This window comes from Carettochelys insculpta, chromosome 2 (assembly GCF_033958435.1).
Source record: "Carettochelys insculpta isolate YL-2023 chromosome 2, ASM3395843v1, whole genome shotgun sequence".
Taxonomy (NCBI): Eukaryota; Metazoa; Chordata; order Testudines; family Carettochelyidae; genus Carettochelys; species Carettochelys insculpta.
Genome location: NC_134138.1, coordinates 51682438 through 51699116, shown reverse-complemented (window position 1 = coordinate 51699116; position 16679 = coordinate 51682438). Strand labels below are relative to the sequence as shown.

At 42.7% G+C, this 16679-nt stretch overlaps 1 protein-coding gene across 4 annotated transcripts in view; it reads left to right on the top strand.

Moving 5' to 3' along the window:
* The first annotated feature begins 5996 nt into the window (after positions 1 to 5996).
* Positions 5997 to 16679, top strand: part of LOC142009233 (Y+L amino acid transporter 2-like) — a 36542-nt gene continuing 25859 nt past the window's right edge. Inside the window, exons 1-2 of one of the 4 annotated variants that reach the window (XM_074986978.1) lie at positions 5997 to 6350; positions 15990 to 16510. In XM_074986978.1, coding sequence (XP_074843079.1) covers positions 16006 to 16510 — 505 coding nt within the window. In that variant the 5' untranslated portion in view covers positions 5997 to 6350; positions 15990 to 16005. Of the gene's footprint in view, positions 6351 to 6405; positions 6474 to 11434; positions 12460 to 15989; positions 16511 to 16679 lie in introns of those variants that run through there. The other 3 variants (XM_074986980.1, XM_074986979.1, XM_074986981.1) reach the window with 3 other exon arrangements.

Genomic DNA, 16679 nt, shown 5'->3' with positions numbered 1-16679 from the left:
GGCAATGTTCATCCCCCGCTGCTGCAGGGCAAGCAGGGGCTCCAGGTCCCAGCCCCTCAGGTGAGGCAGGGGCTCCAGCGCCAGTCCTGCAGCCGCCTTCCAGCCCCATGGGGCAGGAGAAGGGCTCTCGCTCCCTGCACCAGAGCAGTCTCAGCTCCTGCTGCTGCAGGGCAGGCAGCAGCCCTGGGTCCCAGCCCTGTGGGGCAGGACGGTGCGCCAGGTCCCAGCCCTGCAGCAGCCTCCCAGTACCCACTGCTGGATAGGAGGCAGGGTTCTGGCTCTTGGACCCACAGCAGCCTCCCATCCCACAGCCATGGGACAAGCAGGGCCTCCGCTGCCAGCCCCACTGGGGCTCCTGCACCTGCCTGCTATTCTCTCATCTAGCAACATCCGTGGTCGTGCTGGACGAGGGATGTTGCCGGATGAGAGAGCACCAGATCTGAGAGTTGCAACCTGTCGGTAAATCCATAAATTGGAACTTTGCATTTCACCCTGTGTCTGTGCGGGTGTTTAAACCTGTTACCAGTGCGAAGTTCTGACTGGGGCACAGGCAGTATGTAACAAGACAGCCCTAAGCTCCAGGGTGCCTGCTTTTTATAGGATACATTTGAAGATAGCCGGCTGACATACAGCCATAGAGAGCTGTGCTGGTCTTGTTACTTTGATGGCAGCCCTAGATAATGGCCATGGAGGGTGATACTTTTTTAATGCAAGTCAGATGTACCAATAAATAATTGTAAATGCTCTTCATTAGGCTCCTGCTGTACTTTCTAAAATTCCAGGGGGCCTAGCAGCACTTCAGACACAGAGATAAGGAATGCCAAAGTCTGGGAAAATCAGTCATTGACTGTGCAAGGCATATTGTTTACAAGTCTGAGAGCCAGATTAAAGACCATGTTAAATGCAACAAGCGGGGAATGGGCTAGAAGAGTAAAGTGAGAAAATAAATATTGCCAGCATAGGCAAAACAAATATTGTCAGCGTAGGCATCACCTGCATGCTGAAATATTGCTTCCATTTTTCTGTCCCCAACTCCTTCCCATTCCATTACTAATGGTTTTATTCCTGGATCTCAGTCTTGCCTTCTGAAGTGGTGCAAGATTTCTTGAATATATAAAATAAATGTCAGGTGATTGGGTTCTCTTGTGGCACACGTTTATAAAAACAGCTTTGAAATTTTCTTTTTGCTAGTTTAAATTCCTAAAAGATGGCGGTGTTCTACAATAAGCCATACATATCATTATTACATATTTTGTTTCTTCATCTTCTTAAAAAAGACAAAGAAACTTTAGCAGGCTTAAAGGGGAAACCCAGCAAGAGTATTAACAATGTATAGGTTTGTCCTTTCTTCCCTTCCTTTGGAAACACTGACTTTCTTTGAGACTGTTCTCAGAAAAAGACAATACCAAAGCCTTCTTTCATAAAAACAGATTATTAGTAAGCTTTGACATGCAATGTAGAACTTCAGTACACATAGGTTTGTTTTCCGCACAAGCATCCTTGCACAAATATTCATCTTCCGTTGTCTTTTCAAATAATTATCCTATTAATTTTTATCTTCTAATTTATAAATGGTAAAGCATGTTTGTGTACTGCTGAGTCAAGGTCTCAATTTCTCTGTTCATTATTTATTTGACATAATAATAATAATAATTAATAATAATTTCTACTACTGATATCTTTAAAATAAAAACCTGACCATCAGTGAGGTCCTGCATCCAGCATGTTAGCCACAGACATGGTTAGCATTTCTGTTTTATCTGAATGTACATTTTACAATGCTGTGTGTGTAGATCTGTATTCATCTGGTCGATGACTCTTTTTCTTTTTTTATGAAAAGCAATAAATGGAGGAAGATTCTTTAAAACCCTACTGGGCACAATTGCTGACAAGACTAATCCTGGCACCTGTGACAAACAAGAACCTACGGCATTTCTAGAGCTGACGTAGATGAGTGTGCCTTTAGCAAACTGTGTCACTTTTTCTCTTGTAATTCTTTACTGTCTACTTTAGAGCATAGAAGAAAATGAATTGTGTCCAGGAATCTCTCAGTAGTGTGCTGTAGTATGTCACAGGTGGAGAAGATAATGATGAAGGTATAGCTCTGGTCATGTTGTGATGTTATACTGAACCAGCCTGAGTGTACCAAACTGGCAATTAGGTGCTCTTTTAGTGCTGCTGTCCTAGTCTCAAATGTCAGTTTCTTTTCAAGTGAAGGCCGGCAACCAGCATGTCCTCAAAAGTGACCAATACAAAATTTCTACCTCTTGACTGAAAAGTGAGTATGCAAAGAGTTCTGGAACATGTTAGCAGTGCAGTGCTGAAGTAGCTGGTAATCCGGTTAATCCTACCAACAGTAATCTAAACAACCATCTTCCTGATGCTCCTCAAATCCCATGCCTGCCTGGCCCTGTATGGAGGGGAATCTGTTGTCCTGGGTATAGAGGCCCTAAACCTTGTTTTGCAGCCCTTAGCAACAACAAAAAGGATAGGGCTGGCTCCCTTTTAGAGATCTGCGTGGGTGCAGGATAGCTCTGATTCAGCAGCTGGGCAGGTCACAGGCACACAAGGAGAGCAGTGTGACCTGAGAACTCTCGGGTGCCGGAGCACAGTGCAAAATGTGCCCTCCTGAGCAATACAAGCACAATAGAACAGTGGGGGGGGGGGCAAAGGGTGAATGTAGTTTTCATTCTGTTAAGTATTATTCTTCCCTGACATCCCTATAGAACCAAATGCATATTGTGTAGTGTGACAGGCACTGGGCCAGAGAGCCTGAGCCAGAGCTCTGTCTGGCAGCTCTGTCCAAAGAGGTTATAGAACTCAGCTGGCAAACCCAGGCCTGATGGCTGACAGCTGTGAGCTGCAGAGCACAGGGGGTTATATAAGGCAGCTGGGAGTGCAGGGAAAGGGTGAGGGGAGGCGTGGAAAGGTCTGCTCCTCTGCAGGTGGGTAACCAAAGGGGTTTCTGAGATCAGCTGTATAGAGAAGGAGTGGAACTTTTACACATAATAAAAGCACAGATGCCTGGGACTGGAGTGGTCTCAACTTAGTTTGTGGACAGAATGGGCCTGGAGCCCAGGAGCTGAGACAACCCACTACAGTAGCATAGTTAGTCTTCCATGCACTAAGGGCATTCGGCTGAGAGAAACCTGTTTCACAAAGACTGGTTTCTATAGAGCTATATAAATGGATGAAAACCTATAGGCTGTGTCCAGATTGCTGAGAACTGTTGGCAAAAGATACACAAATTGCGCTATGCATTTACGTACCTTTTGCCGACCGTTCTGTTGGGAGAGGCTTTTCTGACATTTGGCTCATCCACAAGGGGCCAAATGTCAGAAAAAACCCTCTGTCGAGACATCCCTTCTTCCTCGTGGAAGGAGGTGTACAGGAACATCGACAGAAAGCTCCCGACCAGCAAATCTCTGCAGTCTGGACGCAAGCTCTTTCAATAAGACTGCTCTCCCCAAAACTTTTGTCAACAGAAGACTGCAATCTAGACACAGCCTTATATTACTTCAGAAACTTGACAGTGATTCACAATCTCCTTAACCTATGTCTGGGAGAATGGACGAACACAGAAAACAAGCATAACGCCAACAGACCCAGGGATAGACCCTGTGAGCATAGGGTCTAAAGCCCTGCACTGTACCACATGAGCTAAAGGCCAGCTGGCTCTCAGCCTAGGCTGTGGAGCAGAGACTTCACTCACCCCAAATGAGGACTCAGTGCCTCTGGGTACTACACAAGTGTGAGCAAAACAATCTAAAATAAAGCGTTTCCCCCATTTTCAAATGAATTATAAATGGATTCTTGCGCCTTGAGCAATTGCTTAAGAATTTGGAGTAATAACTCAGCATCACAGACTTGGCTGAAATGAGTATGATGATCAGCTATGCGTCTGAGCAAATTTGTTTGATTATTGCTGGTTGGAAATACAAGTGAAAATATGTTTCTTTGTTTGATTTTGTTTTCTCTCCATGTTCCCCTAATCCCTTTTCCTTTTGATGTTTGTAAAATGTGGACTACTGTTTGGGCTGCAATGTTGTAATAGTAGGATAAACTTAAAATGGGGAGCAGAGTATGGTTCATGGTAGGGCTATTTCAAATGAACATTTAATATTTTCCAGATAAATATGAAAAAAGTACCTACACTTGAAGTCTGATAAAAGACGGCTGTATAGTCTTAACAGACACAGGCATAACACGATCCAGTGGCTGCAAGCTACTGCTCAACAAATTAAGGTAGAAATTAGCTGAAATATATATAGAGAGAGAGAAGTTAAATGTTCTTTAAATCAAGCTTGGGAGCCTGTTTCTCAGCTACCCTTGGGCCCTTTTACACTTGTCACTAGGGCGTGTAGCAGCATGGAAAAGCCTTTAAGTGACTGCAAGGGTATAATCTAAAACCCAGATTCTGGGGCCACCCCACATAGCAGAGTCCCACTGCTCAGGGGCCTCCCTGAGCCCAAATGACTTCAGTGCCATTTACAGATGCACAGCCTGCCTCAGCTGACATGGACAAGTTGCCAGTGTTTAGTAAGTGTTAACAGAGTTTTGAATGACTGAAGCAAGCAGGGTAGGGCCTTGTGTACTTTTAAAAACAGAATAACATGCATTCAAAAAAAATGTTTCCCAGAAGCCTCTTTCTCTACTATAATTTTCATAACCACATGTTTGTGTAACTGCAAAGAGATGGCAGCCAGCTAGTGTCATGCAATCCAAGCTTTAAACCTACACATTCCTTACTAAACGGAGAGAACTTATTGCATAAATACCTCCCCTCTATGGGCAAAAATAGCTTGAGGAGTGTTTAAGTAAAATGCCTTGGCTATGCTTTGTCCTTTTTAATACTGCTTTTCAAACAGTACTACATTAATTGGGTACAGACACTCAGACCTGTACAGTCCTTTCTTTCAGAAACATGCCTCAGCACATAGTAGTAACTTTTACAAGACGGTGTTCGAAAAGCAACAAGCAGCAGCAGCCCCGCCAAATTTGCCCTAGATACTGTTTGTTTAGCAATTAATTTGTAACCTTTTCATGGTGTTCCAACTTACTGTACAGTCACATTTTATTGCTATCTTGCAACTTGTTTTTCTGGACTCTGTGCTCAGAGAAGGAATCGGAAAGACACTAAGAAATACATTATTCTCTTACTAGTCTTCCTGTACATTCCCACTGTCAGCTATCTTGGTACAGTCCACTACCCAAAGACTTGATCAGCTTGATGAGCAATTTCTAGATGCCCTTTGATTTCTGAGGGCAAATGTTGGTACTCGCTCTGGTCTCAGTTTACCAGCACATCAAAAGCAAGGGTGTGAACTTAGTGGCCCTTTCATTCGTTAGCTTTTTAGTCTGCTTGCTCGAAATGATTTCCTTGTTTGATTCTTTGATATCATACTGTGGTTCATCCAGGCCCTTGTTTTCCAAGAGCACTTTATAAAGAGAGCACCATATAATTTCAAAAGCCAAATCTGATCAACTAGATAAGTCTTTCTTTGCTTTACTTCTTTTTTTCAAATCTTAGTTGAAACAAAAGCCTATTGATTAATATCAGATGTATACGGTTTGCCAGCATGTTGTTTTTTTCAAATAAAAAATAACTGTTATAAATTTTGGGTGAACTATAGAGGCAATTTTCTGATGCAGAAAAGTAGCAGGATAGCTAAACATAAATCAACGTACTTGCAATAAAGAGAGATCTGTTGTTTTCATTTAACCACCTGTCTTGTGCTAGTCAAAAAAATGTCTGGGAAGTTAGCAGACAGCCTCTGGTGCCCCTCCAGCTGCACAGTAAAGAGAGGTTTGTGCCTGGCTTTTCTATACTCTATGCTGTCCTGAAAACAGACTTCTTCCACCATCACATTGTAAAAGTATCATGTCGTGATGGTTGCAATGACTTAAGAGATTGTTAGTTTTGAAAATATTACCTTTTCCCCTGGGACACTATCTTTTATGCCCACAGTGGCTATGGATGAATGCATTAAAGCAAACAACCTTCAGTTTATCTTAACGAACATGCCTTTCTAAGATAAACTGTAGGTATTCCAGTTCACTAACGTATTTGGGTTATTTGGAGCCATTTCATAAAAACCTCACACCTTCTCTTTTGATAGCTGTTGCTGGTTTGAATATTCGTACTAAAAATAGCAGCTGACAGCAAAGCTCAAATGAAGTCCTGAGAGACAGAGAAGCGAGAGTTGTGTATGTTCATATCCATATCACTTACCAAAGCACCTACCAAACCAACTGCTTGCATGCTGGACACAGAAGGAAGTGAAAGGGTCAATGTTCAGTTCCTTAACTTACAGCAGCCTTTCCCCTTACAGGAAGCAGCACGTTAACTGGTAAGCTTCAACTTTCTTTTTTAATTCCATTCTTAAACTTAGAGTCCAGCAGCTTCTCCTTGTGTTTCATCCACTGTTACATAGTTACTGTGTTAATAATAAACTGCAGGACTGCATTTGTAGGTAAGTTAAAAACCCATAAACATTTTGAGCACACTAACCAAGTAGGGAAAGACTAAACATGATTGTGCTCCATATTTTTATAAACAAAGCAAGAACAATGATCTGTGGAGCTGGTAAGGTCCTACTGAATAATTGTGTTCCCTGCAGAGGCGATAGAAAAGTTTTGCTTTACTGTAAAGTGATTTTATTGCTGTTGCTTCTTCGCAAGGCATAATCTTGTTTTGCTCGATTAGCCAGTTCTTGTACTGGAATGTGTTCAGACGTGAGACCATACTAAAAGCGTTCCATTTAGAATCTGCTTTAGCTCATGCACAGTGTCTCTGGTCTGCTGTTTGAGCCACACAGTAGGAATTCCTGAGTCACAGTGGTAACCCGTGGCTCATCTGGTCTTTGCACATCCAATCAAGCATATTCACATAAATGTGTGTGTCTTCAAAATGTGTTGCTTTCTTTCTCCATCATTATTGCTGCTGTAACTGTGTTATTACTGTTCTGTTCGCTTTACGGACACAGCATGATGGATTACAGATTTTAAAATTGCTTTTTTAACTTGCCTTTATTACTGATCTTCGCAGCCGAAACACGAAAGCGGATTTCATTTTAAAATGGTGTTTGTTGTCTCTGGCGCCTCTCGCTTTGTGTGAAACTGGAACACCCTTGTTTACCTGGATTGTACAGCCTAGTCCCTGTGTGCTAGTGTAACAGAGCATGACACACCGCTGTGGCACACGGGGCTGTTTCCAGAATTTGCTCTGTGGTGCCAGTGCACCTTCTTCCAGTGGTGTCTCTCTCACCGTTACTACCTTTACATACCCCCGCCGCTCCCCAGACCATGGCATCCTCTTCTGGGCATTGCCTTCCAGATGTGCCACTCTCCACCTTCTGCCGAGTTGCAGGAGACTGGCAGCTTATGGTTCTGCCACACGCCCCAGCAGCCAACTGCAGTCTAGCCCCTTGCCTCAGGGCAAACTGCAGTCTGGATACTGGACAGTCTCCTCATTAGCATATAGGGTACAATGGGGTACCCAGGCCCACCCATTACTCTGGGTCCCAACGCAGGGACCCTACACCCAGCAGCCACCTTCTGCCCCTCCACTAAACTGCTACCTGTTGTCACTGGGCTACTTCCCCCATAGTCCTAGCACCTTCTCAGCCTTTGTAGCAAGGCCTCAGTCTGGCAGTGGCCATCCAGAAGCACCCCTTCAAACTCTGCCAGTGGGTAGTGCCATAGACAAAGCAATGCTGGGCATGGGCAGCAATCAGTCAGCCTCCTCTGCCTTTTTATAGCCCTCCCTTGCCCTGACTGGCTGATCCAACAAGCCGCCTCTGTGTTGGCTGTCTCAGTAAGTCCTCTTCCCATTGGTTGGGGTATTGAGCAGCCTCTCTGAGAGTTGCTTTATCTCCCATTATCTGTGTGGGGAGACACCCTACCACAGCTAGATTCAGTAATGCTGACCTAGCAGAGGACTCTGATCTGGGTTTCCATGGTGATGGGTAGCTGATGATTCAAATTACTGGGAGCAGAGAGGCATTTAAAATCTGAAAATGGCCTAAAAGACAAGAATAAGACTGACTCATATTTGATACATTTCATTTGTATTAAGATCTGGCCTTCCATAGGCCCTCAATTTTCACTGAAGTCAATAGGAGCTGGAGGTGCTCAGGACCTCATAGTAAACACCAGTCATCTTGAATCTTTAATCTGTGAACAGAGCAGAAGCAAACAGAAGCAAAACATTTTTTGCCGAGGCAGGGCTGTCTTGTTGACCATGTCTGAATTCACCCTGTGCCAAAAGATCGTAAATAAACATATAAAGTTGCTACTTGCATTTCACCATAATACTGACTCGTGAGTTACTTGTTGTCAAATGATCCCTCACAAGGGCATATTTTGTACAAAGATAACTACAGTGTGCCTAGAGTGAGAATACATGGGTGCTTAATATCACAGAGCTATACATGGATGATGTTTGGGGAATTTTGTTATGGATCATTTGAACTGACTTAGTAATAAAACAGACTTAAATATGAAGTATTTCTGAGACAAGAGAGCCTGTTAAGATGGGATGTAGGATGATAGCTCTAGCTGCAGGCTGCTGAGCACATGAAAATGCATGGGGGTTATTCATTCTGGTCAAAGACAGCCACCTCACCCTAAACTGGAGTGTCCTGGCACAGAGACAAATTAGGCCAGATGCTGCAGGAAGAGTAAAAATGGTTAAAGACTCAAGCCTTCATTCTTGATACTCATAATATGACATTCATTTAAAACTTAATACATTACATTTGTAAAGCAAAACATTTAAATATTAGTGACACAATTAAAGTTGCCTGTGCAAATTCAATTTGGTGTTTCTGTGCATGTGTATTATGATGATCTATACTCATGTAAGTAAAGACTTATTTTGTTCGCAGGACCCCTGATTCATTCAGCTCACAAGAATAAGCAGAGCTGCTTATCCTTGCAATGAAGCGTGCTCAGAGCATAGGGAGATTTTGTACAATTTAGTGACATACAGGAAGTCTTTACAAAAGATGTGCAAACTGCAGCATTTGAGACTTAACAATTTGATCCTGGGTTCATGGGATTGGCAAAAGCCACATTTCCTACTGCCATGGCCCTATGCCTTCAAGCCCCATTCTCCCTCTTGGAGCTGCTAGAAAGTCACTTATCAAGCCCCAAATGTAGCCCAATATATTTAATAGCCAGCAGGGGACAAGTGTTTAACCAGAGCTACCCTCTCTACCTCTGCCAGTTGGCAACATACAAGTCAATAGACATTAGTATAGTCTTGAGCACAACAACACTTATGTATGAACAGTACCAGAGAGGTAGCCATGTTAGTCTGTATTCAGTCAAAACAAAACAGCAGACATGTAGAACTTTAAAGACTAACAAAATGATTTATTCGGTGATGAGCTTTCGTGGGACAGACCCACTTCATCAAATCAATCGCATTACCAGTACAGACTGAGCTAAGTAAAGAGGTCCAAAAAAATTGCAATAAAACTGACAAATCAAGTACAAAGAACTGAAAAAGTGGGGTGAGGGGTACAGGATGTTAAATGTCTTTCCTGAGATAATTATGAGTATCAAAGGAAGAGAAGAAGTCCTTGTAATGTGTGAGGTGATTGTCTCTGTTCATACCAAGTGTTAATGTATTGAATTTGAATATGAACTCCAATTCACAGCTTTCTCTATGTAATCTGTTTTTAAAGTCTCTTTGTTCTAAGGCACAGATTCTCAGGTCTTTAACAGAATGGCATACTCTGACTGGCTTATGCGTATTGAAATTCCTAATGTCTGCTCTGTGTCCATTCATTCTTTGGCAAAGAGTTTGCCCAGTCTGTCCAATGTATAGTGTAGAGGGGCATTGTTGGCACATAATGGGGTGTGTGTGTGTGGGTGTGTGTGTGTGTGTGTGTGTGTAACATTCGTTGAAGTACACAACAATGTGCCCTTGATCTTGTAATTAATGGTTAGGTCCAGTGATGGTATCCTCAGAATAAATATGTGGACAAAGTTGGCAGCAGGGTTTGTTGCAAGGAAAAGTTCCAGGATTGGTATTACTGTGGTGTCTCTCTGGACACTCAGTAACAGATTTAAAAGTAGCAGTCCTACAACAAAAAATTTTCAGAAATACAATGGAGAGAGAAATCTCGGAGCTGCAGTTCATTTGCAAATTTGACTCCATCAACCAAGGATTAAACAGAGACTGGGAGTGGCTGGGCCCTTACAAAAGAAGTTTCTCTGCACTGAAAGTTCACACCTCCCCATTCAAATCTGACAGTGGGCTACATCCCTCCTGACTGATCTGACCTGTTTTTACTCCTCTCTTGATGTAGTCTACTGATAATGGGCCATTTCCACCCTGACTGAATAGACCTTGTCAGGTCTGGCCCTCCCTTTTACTGAAACCCCACTCTTTAAATACTCCTCTGGAACTCCCTCCTCCCATTCATGCATCTGAAGAAGCAGGTCTTTGCCCACAAAAGCTTACACTCCAAAATATCTGTTAGTCTATAAGGTGCCACAGGACTTCTTCTTGTCCTCGACTATACCCACTAATACAGCTACCTCTCTGATAATTGTGGTGTAGCTCGTGATTGCTAGTGAGAATCTTTCTTAGGTTAGGAGGTTGTCTATAGGAGAGAACAGACCTGTCACCTAGCGCCTTCTGGAGTCGAGCATCATGATTTAGAATAGGCTGTAGAGCTGTAGTTTTTTAATGATGCCTTGCAGGGATTTGAGCTGGGGGCTCTAGGTGATGACAAGTGGTGTTCTGTTTCTGACCATCTTGGGTCTATTTTGAAGTATCTGTTTTTTTGTTTTCTTTTTAAACTTCTCCTGGTGGGTAATTAAGTTTCATAAAGGATCACACCCTACAAATAATAAAGGAGAATAAACTATCTAAATTACTTCATACCTCAGAATACTACCATTACAACAACTGCAACACAATGGATAATATTGTTAACTTTTCAAGCTACAAACTCAACCCAGCTGAAGAGTCTTTCTTATCACAGGGTCGGTCTTTTTGTCCCACTGCTTCCACAAAGCTAACACAATTTTGTGGTGACCCTGAGACCTTCTTTTATCATCTCTGTCTAAGGGAATACTTCCAACACACCAATGAGTATCAGTCTGACTCACTTGATTCCCCCCCCCCACACACACACACCAACACCAAAAGAAGAAGAATTCTATGTGGACTCCCTTGACAGTCATAGCGACAGTCTAGATTTCTATTCACAATGCTTCTGCAACCAGGCACAGACTGAAATTATACACAAAGGTCATCAAATGAAACACAAGCTCAACTGTGCTGAACACTATGCTGTCCAGAGTCTGAAAAATAACTTGGACTGACAAATCAAGCTGGCTGACGAAGGGGGTGCTGTCATCGTCATGAGTAAGTCAGACTATGAACAGGAGGAAGCTAGACAACTCTCGAACACCACATTTGACAGACCTCTTTCCTCAGATCCCACTTCAGAATTCCAGAAGAAACGACACCATCTGCTTAAGGAACTACCTACCTCTACTCAAGACCAAATTCACTCAGACGTACCATCTGAGCCCCGCACTGGATTATTCTATTTACTGCCTACAACCCACAAACCCAGAACACCCCATCATTACAGGTATTGGCACCCTTACCACCGGACTATCCAGACATGTAGACTCCTTCAAACCCTAAGCCACCAGCACATCTACCTATCTCCAAGATACCACTGACTTCCTGAGGAAATTACAACACATTGGAAAACTTCCTGACGATTCCATCCTTGCCGCCATGGATGTACAGGCTCTCTACACCAATATTCCACATGTAGATGGACTACAAACGATCAGGAATACCATCCCTGATGTTACCACAGCAAATCTGGTTTCTGACCTATGTAACTTTGTTCTCACCCACAATTATTTCCAATTTGGGGACAACTTGTACCTCCAGATTAGTGACACTTCTATGGGCACTTGCATAGCTCCACAATATCCTAACATTTTTATGGCTGACCTAGAACAACGATTCCTTAGCTCTCATCCCCTGGTACCGCTCCTTTACTTAGGCTATATCAATGACATCTTTATCATTTGGACCAACAGTAAAGAGGCTCTGGAAGAATTCCACAGAGATTTTAGCAACCTGCATCCTACCATCAATCTCAACCTTGACTATTCCACACAAAGAATACATTTCCTGGACACTACAGTACAAATCACTGATGACCACATCAACACCACTCTCTACACTGACTGCTACACTGACCTACTTGCCTCCAGCTTCCATCCAGCACACACCACACCATCCATCGTTTACAGTCAAGCCCTTAGATACCATCGCATCTGCTGTGATCCTTCTGACAGAGACCGAAAACTTCAAGACCTTTACCAAGCATTTATAAAACTTAATTACCCACTAGGAGAAGTGAATAAAACAGATTGACAGGGCCAGATGAATACTGTTTCTTATGGTGAAATGTAAGTACAATATCTCTATTCCAATTCATTTATTTGATAAGATGATAAAGAGTCAGGAAGTTTTCAGTAGAAGTTTTCTGTGATATTTTTGCATTCAGTCCCCAACTAGCCTGACATGCATGTGTACAATAAAATTCAACTATATTTATTTAAAAAAAATTAAAGTCAACTTTAGCTATGTGGAGGCCTCCACATTTGCATAATAAACCAAAGGTTGGTGCTACAATTCCAGAAACACAGGACTCTACCTAGTGAGCTAAAAGACCTCTCTTAATTGTCAGTTATAAAAGGGCTTTTATGTTCTTCCTTAACTAGATATTATGAACAGAGGCCAATATGTTCACCGATTTATCTCTGATCTTGCTCCCACTGAAGTCAATGGTAACTGCCACACTGTACACAACCCACAAAGTATTCAGTACAAAAGAAAATCAATAACCCTGTTTGGCTGTGGTTTACAAATATAGCTAGCACATGAATTACCCTGGCAATTCAGCAACGTAAAAAAATCTGAGGGATAAAAACAAGCCATTTTAAAGTCGGATGGAGACAGTAGACATAAACCAGCAGTGAAAGACAGGGTCCATTTTGAATGACCTGTAACTCAAAACTCATTGGATAAATTTTCTTCAAATTTTACAGGAATTGTCCTTTGTTTTCAGAGTAGTTCACAAGTCTCCAGCCAAAAACAAAACAAACACACAAATCAGCTCTCTGAATTCAAGGCATGCAGGACTAAAACAGGTCTTGATAATAGAAGCTGAGCTGTTTCCGTAAGTACAGAGAGCCAGAATTAGACCAAATCCATTTCTAGTAAATACCTACAGGCTTGTTATGCTCAATGCCTTAATGCTGAATTCATTATATGTAATGGTGAAGTGTATGTGTATGTATTCCCAGTATTTGTAATGCGATAGCACCTTGGAGTCCATACTTGGGTTCATATCCCATTATGTTAAGAATGATATACAATTTAATTTGATCCAGATTTGTTCTGTGCAACAGCTTTCTTTAATTCAATGATTTTTCACACTCACCCTGCATGCTAATTTACAGTCAGAGGCTCCTGAAGAGGTTATTGGCAGGGTTTGAACAGTGCAACGTTCTTTCACATAAGTTGCGATAAGATCCACTCCCCACAGGTGGCATGGCCCCCTGGTGCTCTGGGGATTAGTTCCAAGCAGCCACCCCCTCCTCTGCTGGTGTCTTTCACACCATCCTGCACACGCTCTCACTCCTCTGCATAAGCCAGCCCACCTGCTAGGTCACCACCTGGTTCCCCCTGTCAAGGTATGTAGCAAAGTCTTTCCAGAATAAATCAGGCATTTACTGTTCTCTACTAGTTGGTGCCACATCTCCAGCGCTGGTAAGGGAACCTGAGGTAACTCTCTACTAGAGGGCCAGCTCTGGGGCCCTCTAATCAGCAGGTCGGGCCAGGAATACCCTACCATGCTGCCTTCCCCCCAACCTTGCTCCTACCTTCCTAGTGCTGCCTCCCCACTGTTTGTCAGATTCCCACCTTCCTCAACCAAGGGAGTAACTGTGGGATACTTTCTCTAATCTTAACACATCTTCCTTCTCCCAGGAAATGACTGCAGGCCCCTTGTGTTTCTGGTTTATCAAGGCCCCGCCTGTCCCCACCCAGCAGAAGTTCATGTTGAATTTACCAATCTCTGCTCCCTGGCTTTTCCTCCAGATACAGCCTAGGCGATTGATAGGGCCTAATTTACCCTCTGAGGGCCAGGATAGGGAGGACAGACCTACAGAGAGAGCTGGGACAGCCAGAGATTATAGCAATGAATTTTATTTCATCTTTATGAATGAAGGAGAATTTAAACCAAATGTTTATTTCCAAGTATTTTAACTGTAATTGAATGCCTATGGCTGATAACATCACTAACCAAGCAGTGTAAAATCTAACACTTAATCACTGTAACCAGTGCGTAAGATTCATGAAATAATGGAGTCTGAGGGGAGACAAATAAGGCTAAATACTGGGCTTATGGAGAGTGTAAGAAGATGAAAAGTAAGCCGGCTAATATGAAATGGGCATTAATAGAAAGGTGGACACTAGAACTCCTGTGGTGCACCACGAACAAAGTTTAAAGCTCTCTCTCTACACATGGGTGTTTATTGATCACGTTTATCCAGAAGAATAGTAACAGAGAGGAAGCCGTGCTAGTCTATACACTATCAAAACAAAAAGCAGTCAAGTAGCACTTTAAAGACTAGCAAAATAGTTTATTAGGTGAGCTTTCGTGGGACAGACCCACTTCTTCAGACCATAGCCAGTTCTGGTCTGGCTATGGTCTGAAGAAGTGGGTCTGTCCCACGAAAGCTCACCTAATAAACTATTTTGCTAGTCTTTAAAGTGCTACTTGACTGCTTTTTGTTTTGATAGTTTATCCAGAAGGTGCACTAAGTTACCATCTAAAGAAAACATACTGTTCATTGCTGCAGGATTCTCACATCCTGGAATGTGAGGAAAAGCTTCCAATTCTCAAACTTCTGCTCACCTGCAATAACCTTCCCTTGCCACATCTCAGCTTTCATTTCTGCCTCCTTTCCTCTCTCACTGTGTTTCTCTTCAGCCTATCTGCTCATCCAGCTTTATGGTGACCCATGGAGTTGAAACACCGCGTATCTGGCAAGTGTTTGGTTCTTGCCTGCAGATTCTTCTTTAAAGCCCACTGACTACACAATCCTTCACACAGTTCTCAGGGTACCCGCCCTTTGATACAATGGGAAAACAGTCTGTTTTCCCTATTCTCTTCCAAACTATGTGGATTACCAATGGGTACGGGTTGAAAGTGGCAGGGGAATCTTCTCCTCCTTTGTGGTCCCTCAATAACGAGTAGGACATCCGCAGGTCACCCTCCTATTTGTGAGTCCATTGATGGCTGATCAGCCTGATTCTGAAGCTGCAGATCTTATCACGGAAGGGGCAGGTGTTGGTAGCTGTTGGAGGGGCATGGGACAGTTTTTAATGCTCATTCCTTCTTCTCCACCTCTCCTTGTCTGCACTGCGGTGGGACCTCTCAAACTGCACCACCCCCAAAGCACTCTTTATGGAGTGGGTGTGACAGCTAGAAGGGGCCATCATGTGAACAACTGTGGCTGCAAAAACACTTTGTTGGTTTTCCTTGAGAATGTGATATTGCCTCACTTATTCTGATCCCCCCAATATGACAGTAATGTGCACTTACGGTATGATATCAGTACTTAGTAAGAATGAACTCGGCACTCAAGGAAAGTTCTATTATTGATAAGCAATATTGATTGATTCAGAATCACCCATAAAACAGATACAGCACAGTCATCTTCCCACCTGTGTGCCCGTGTTTGACAATATTTTGGAGATGAGTGAGTAATTCATTTCCATTTCCCCCTTATCCCTTGCTGCCAATACATACTGATAATTGTCGTGGAATCTGTGATGTAGACATCTACTTGTTGTCAGTTTAGCCTGAGCTCTTCAGTTAGTAACACACGTCTTATGCATTATAAGAGTTCTCTCTCATCATTTGCAGGTAGTGATCATTCAAGATGACAGGCTCCTGGAACATCTGCTGTAATAAAAAAGCCACATCCAAGAACAGAGCACGTGAAATGGATGGAGTGGCTGAAAATGCTGAAGAAAAAATGCAGATGAAACAACGAATTACGTTGCTTAATGGTGTTTCGTTAATAGTAGGGAATATGATTGGTTCTGGGATATTTGTATCACCCAAAGGTGTACTGATATACAGTGCCTCCTATGGACTCTCACTCTGCATCTGGGCCCTTGGTGGAGTCTTTTCCTTGTTTGGAGCTTTGTGTTATGTGGAATTGGGAACATCCATTGTGAAATCAGGAGCTAGCTTTGCCTATATATTGGAAGCTTTTGGGGAATTTATAGCCTTCATCAGACTGTGGTCTTCCTTGTTAATTATTGAACCAACAACTCAGGCTGTAATAGCAATTACATTTGCTAATTATATTGTTCAACCAATTTTTCCATCCTGTGAGCCGCCCTATGAAGCAGTCAGGTTGATTGCAGCTGCTTGCATCTGTAAGTAAAAGTCTGATTGGTACAAATGAATTAATGTAAATCAGGTACTTGTAAAAGCCTCGTCAGATTACCCTACCCTTTAATTTTATGTGCTATAACACATTTTTACCTAGGGCAAATTACTGAGAATGTAGTCTGTCTCTTCAGGATTGAATGTGTGTGAGATGAG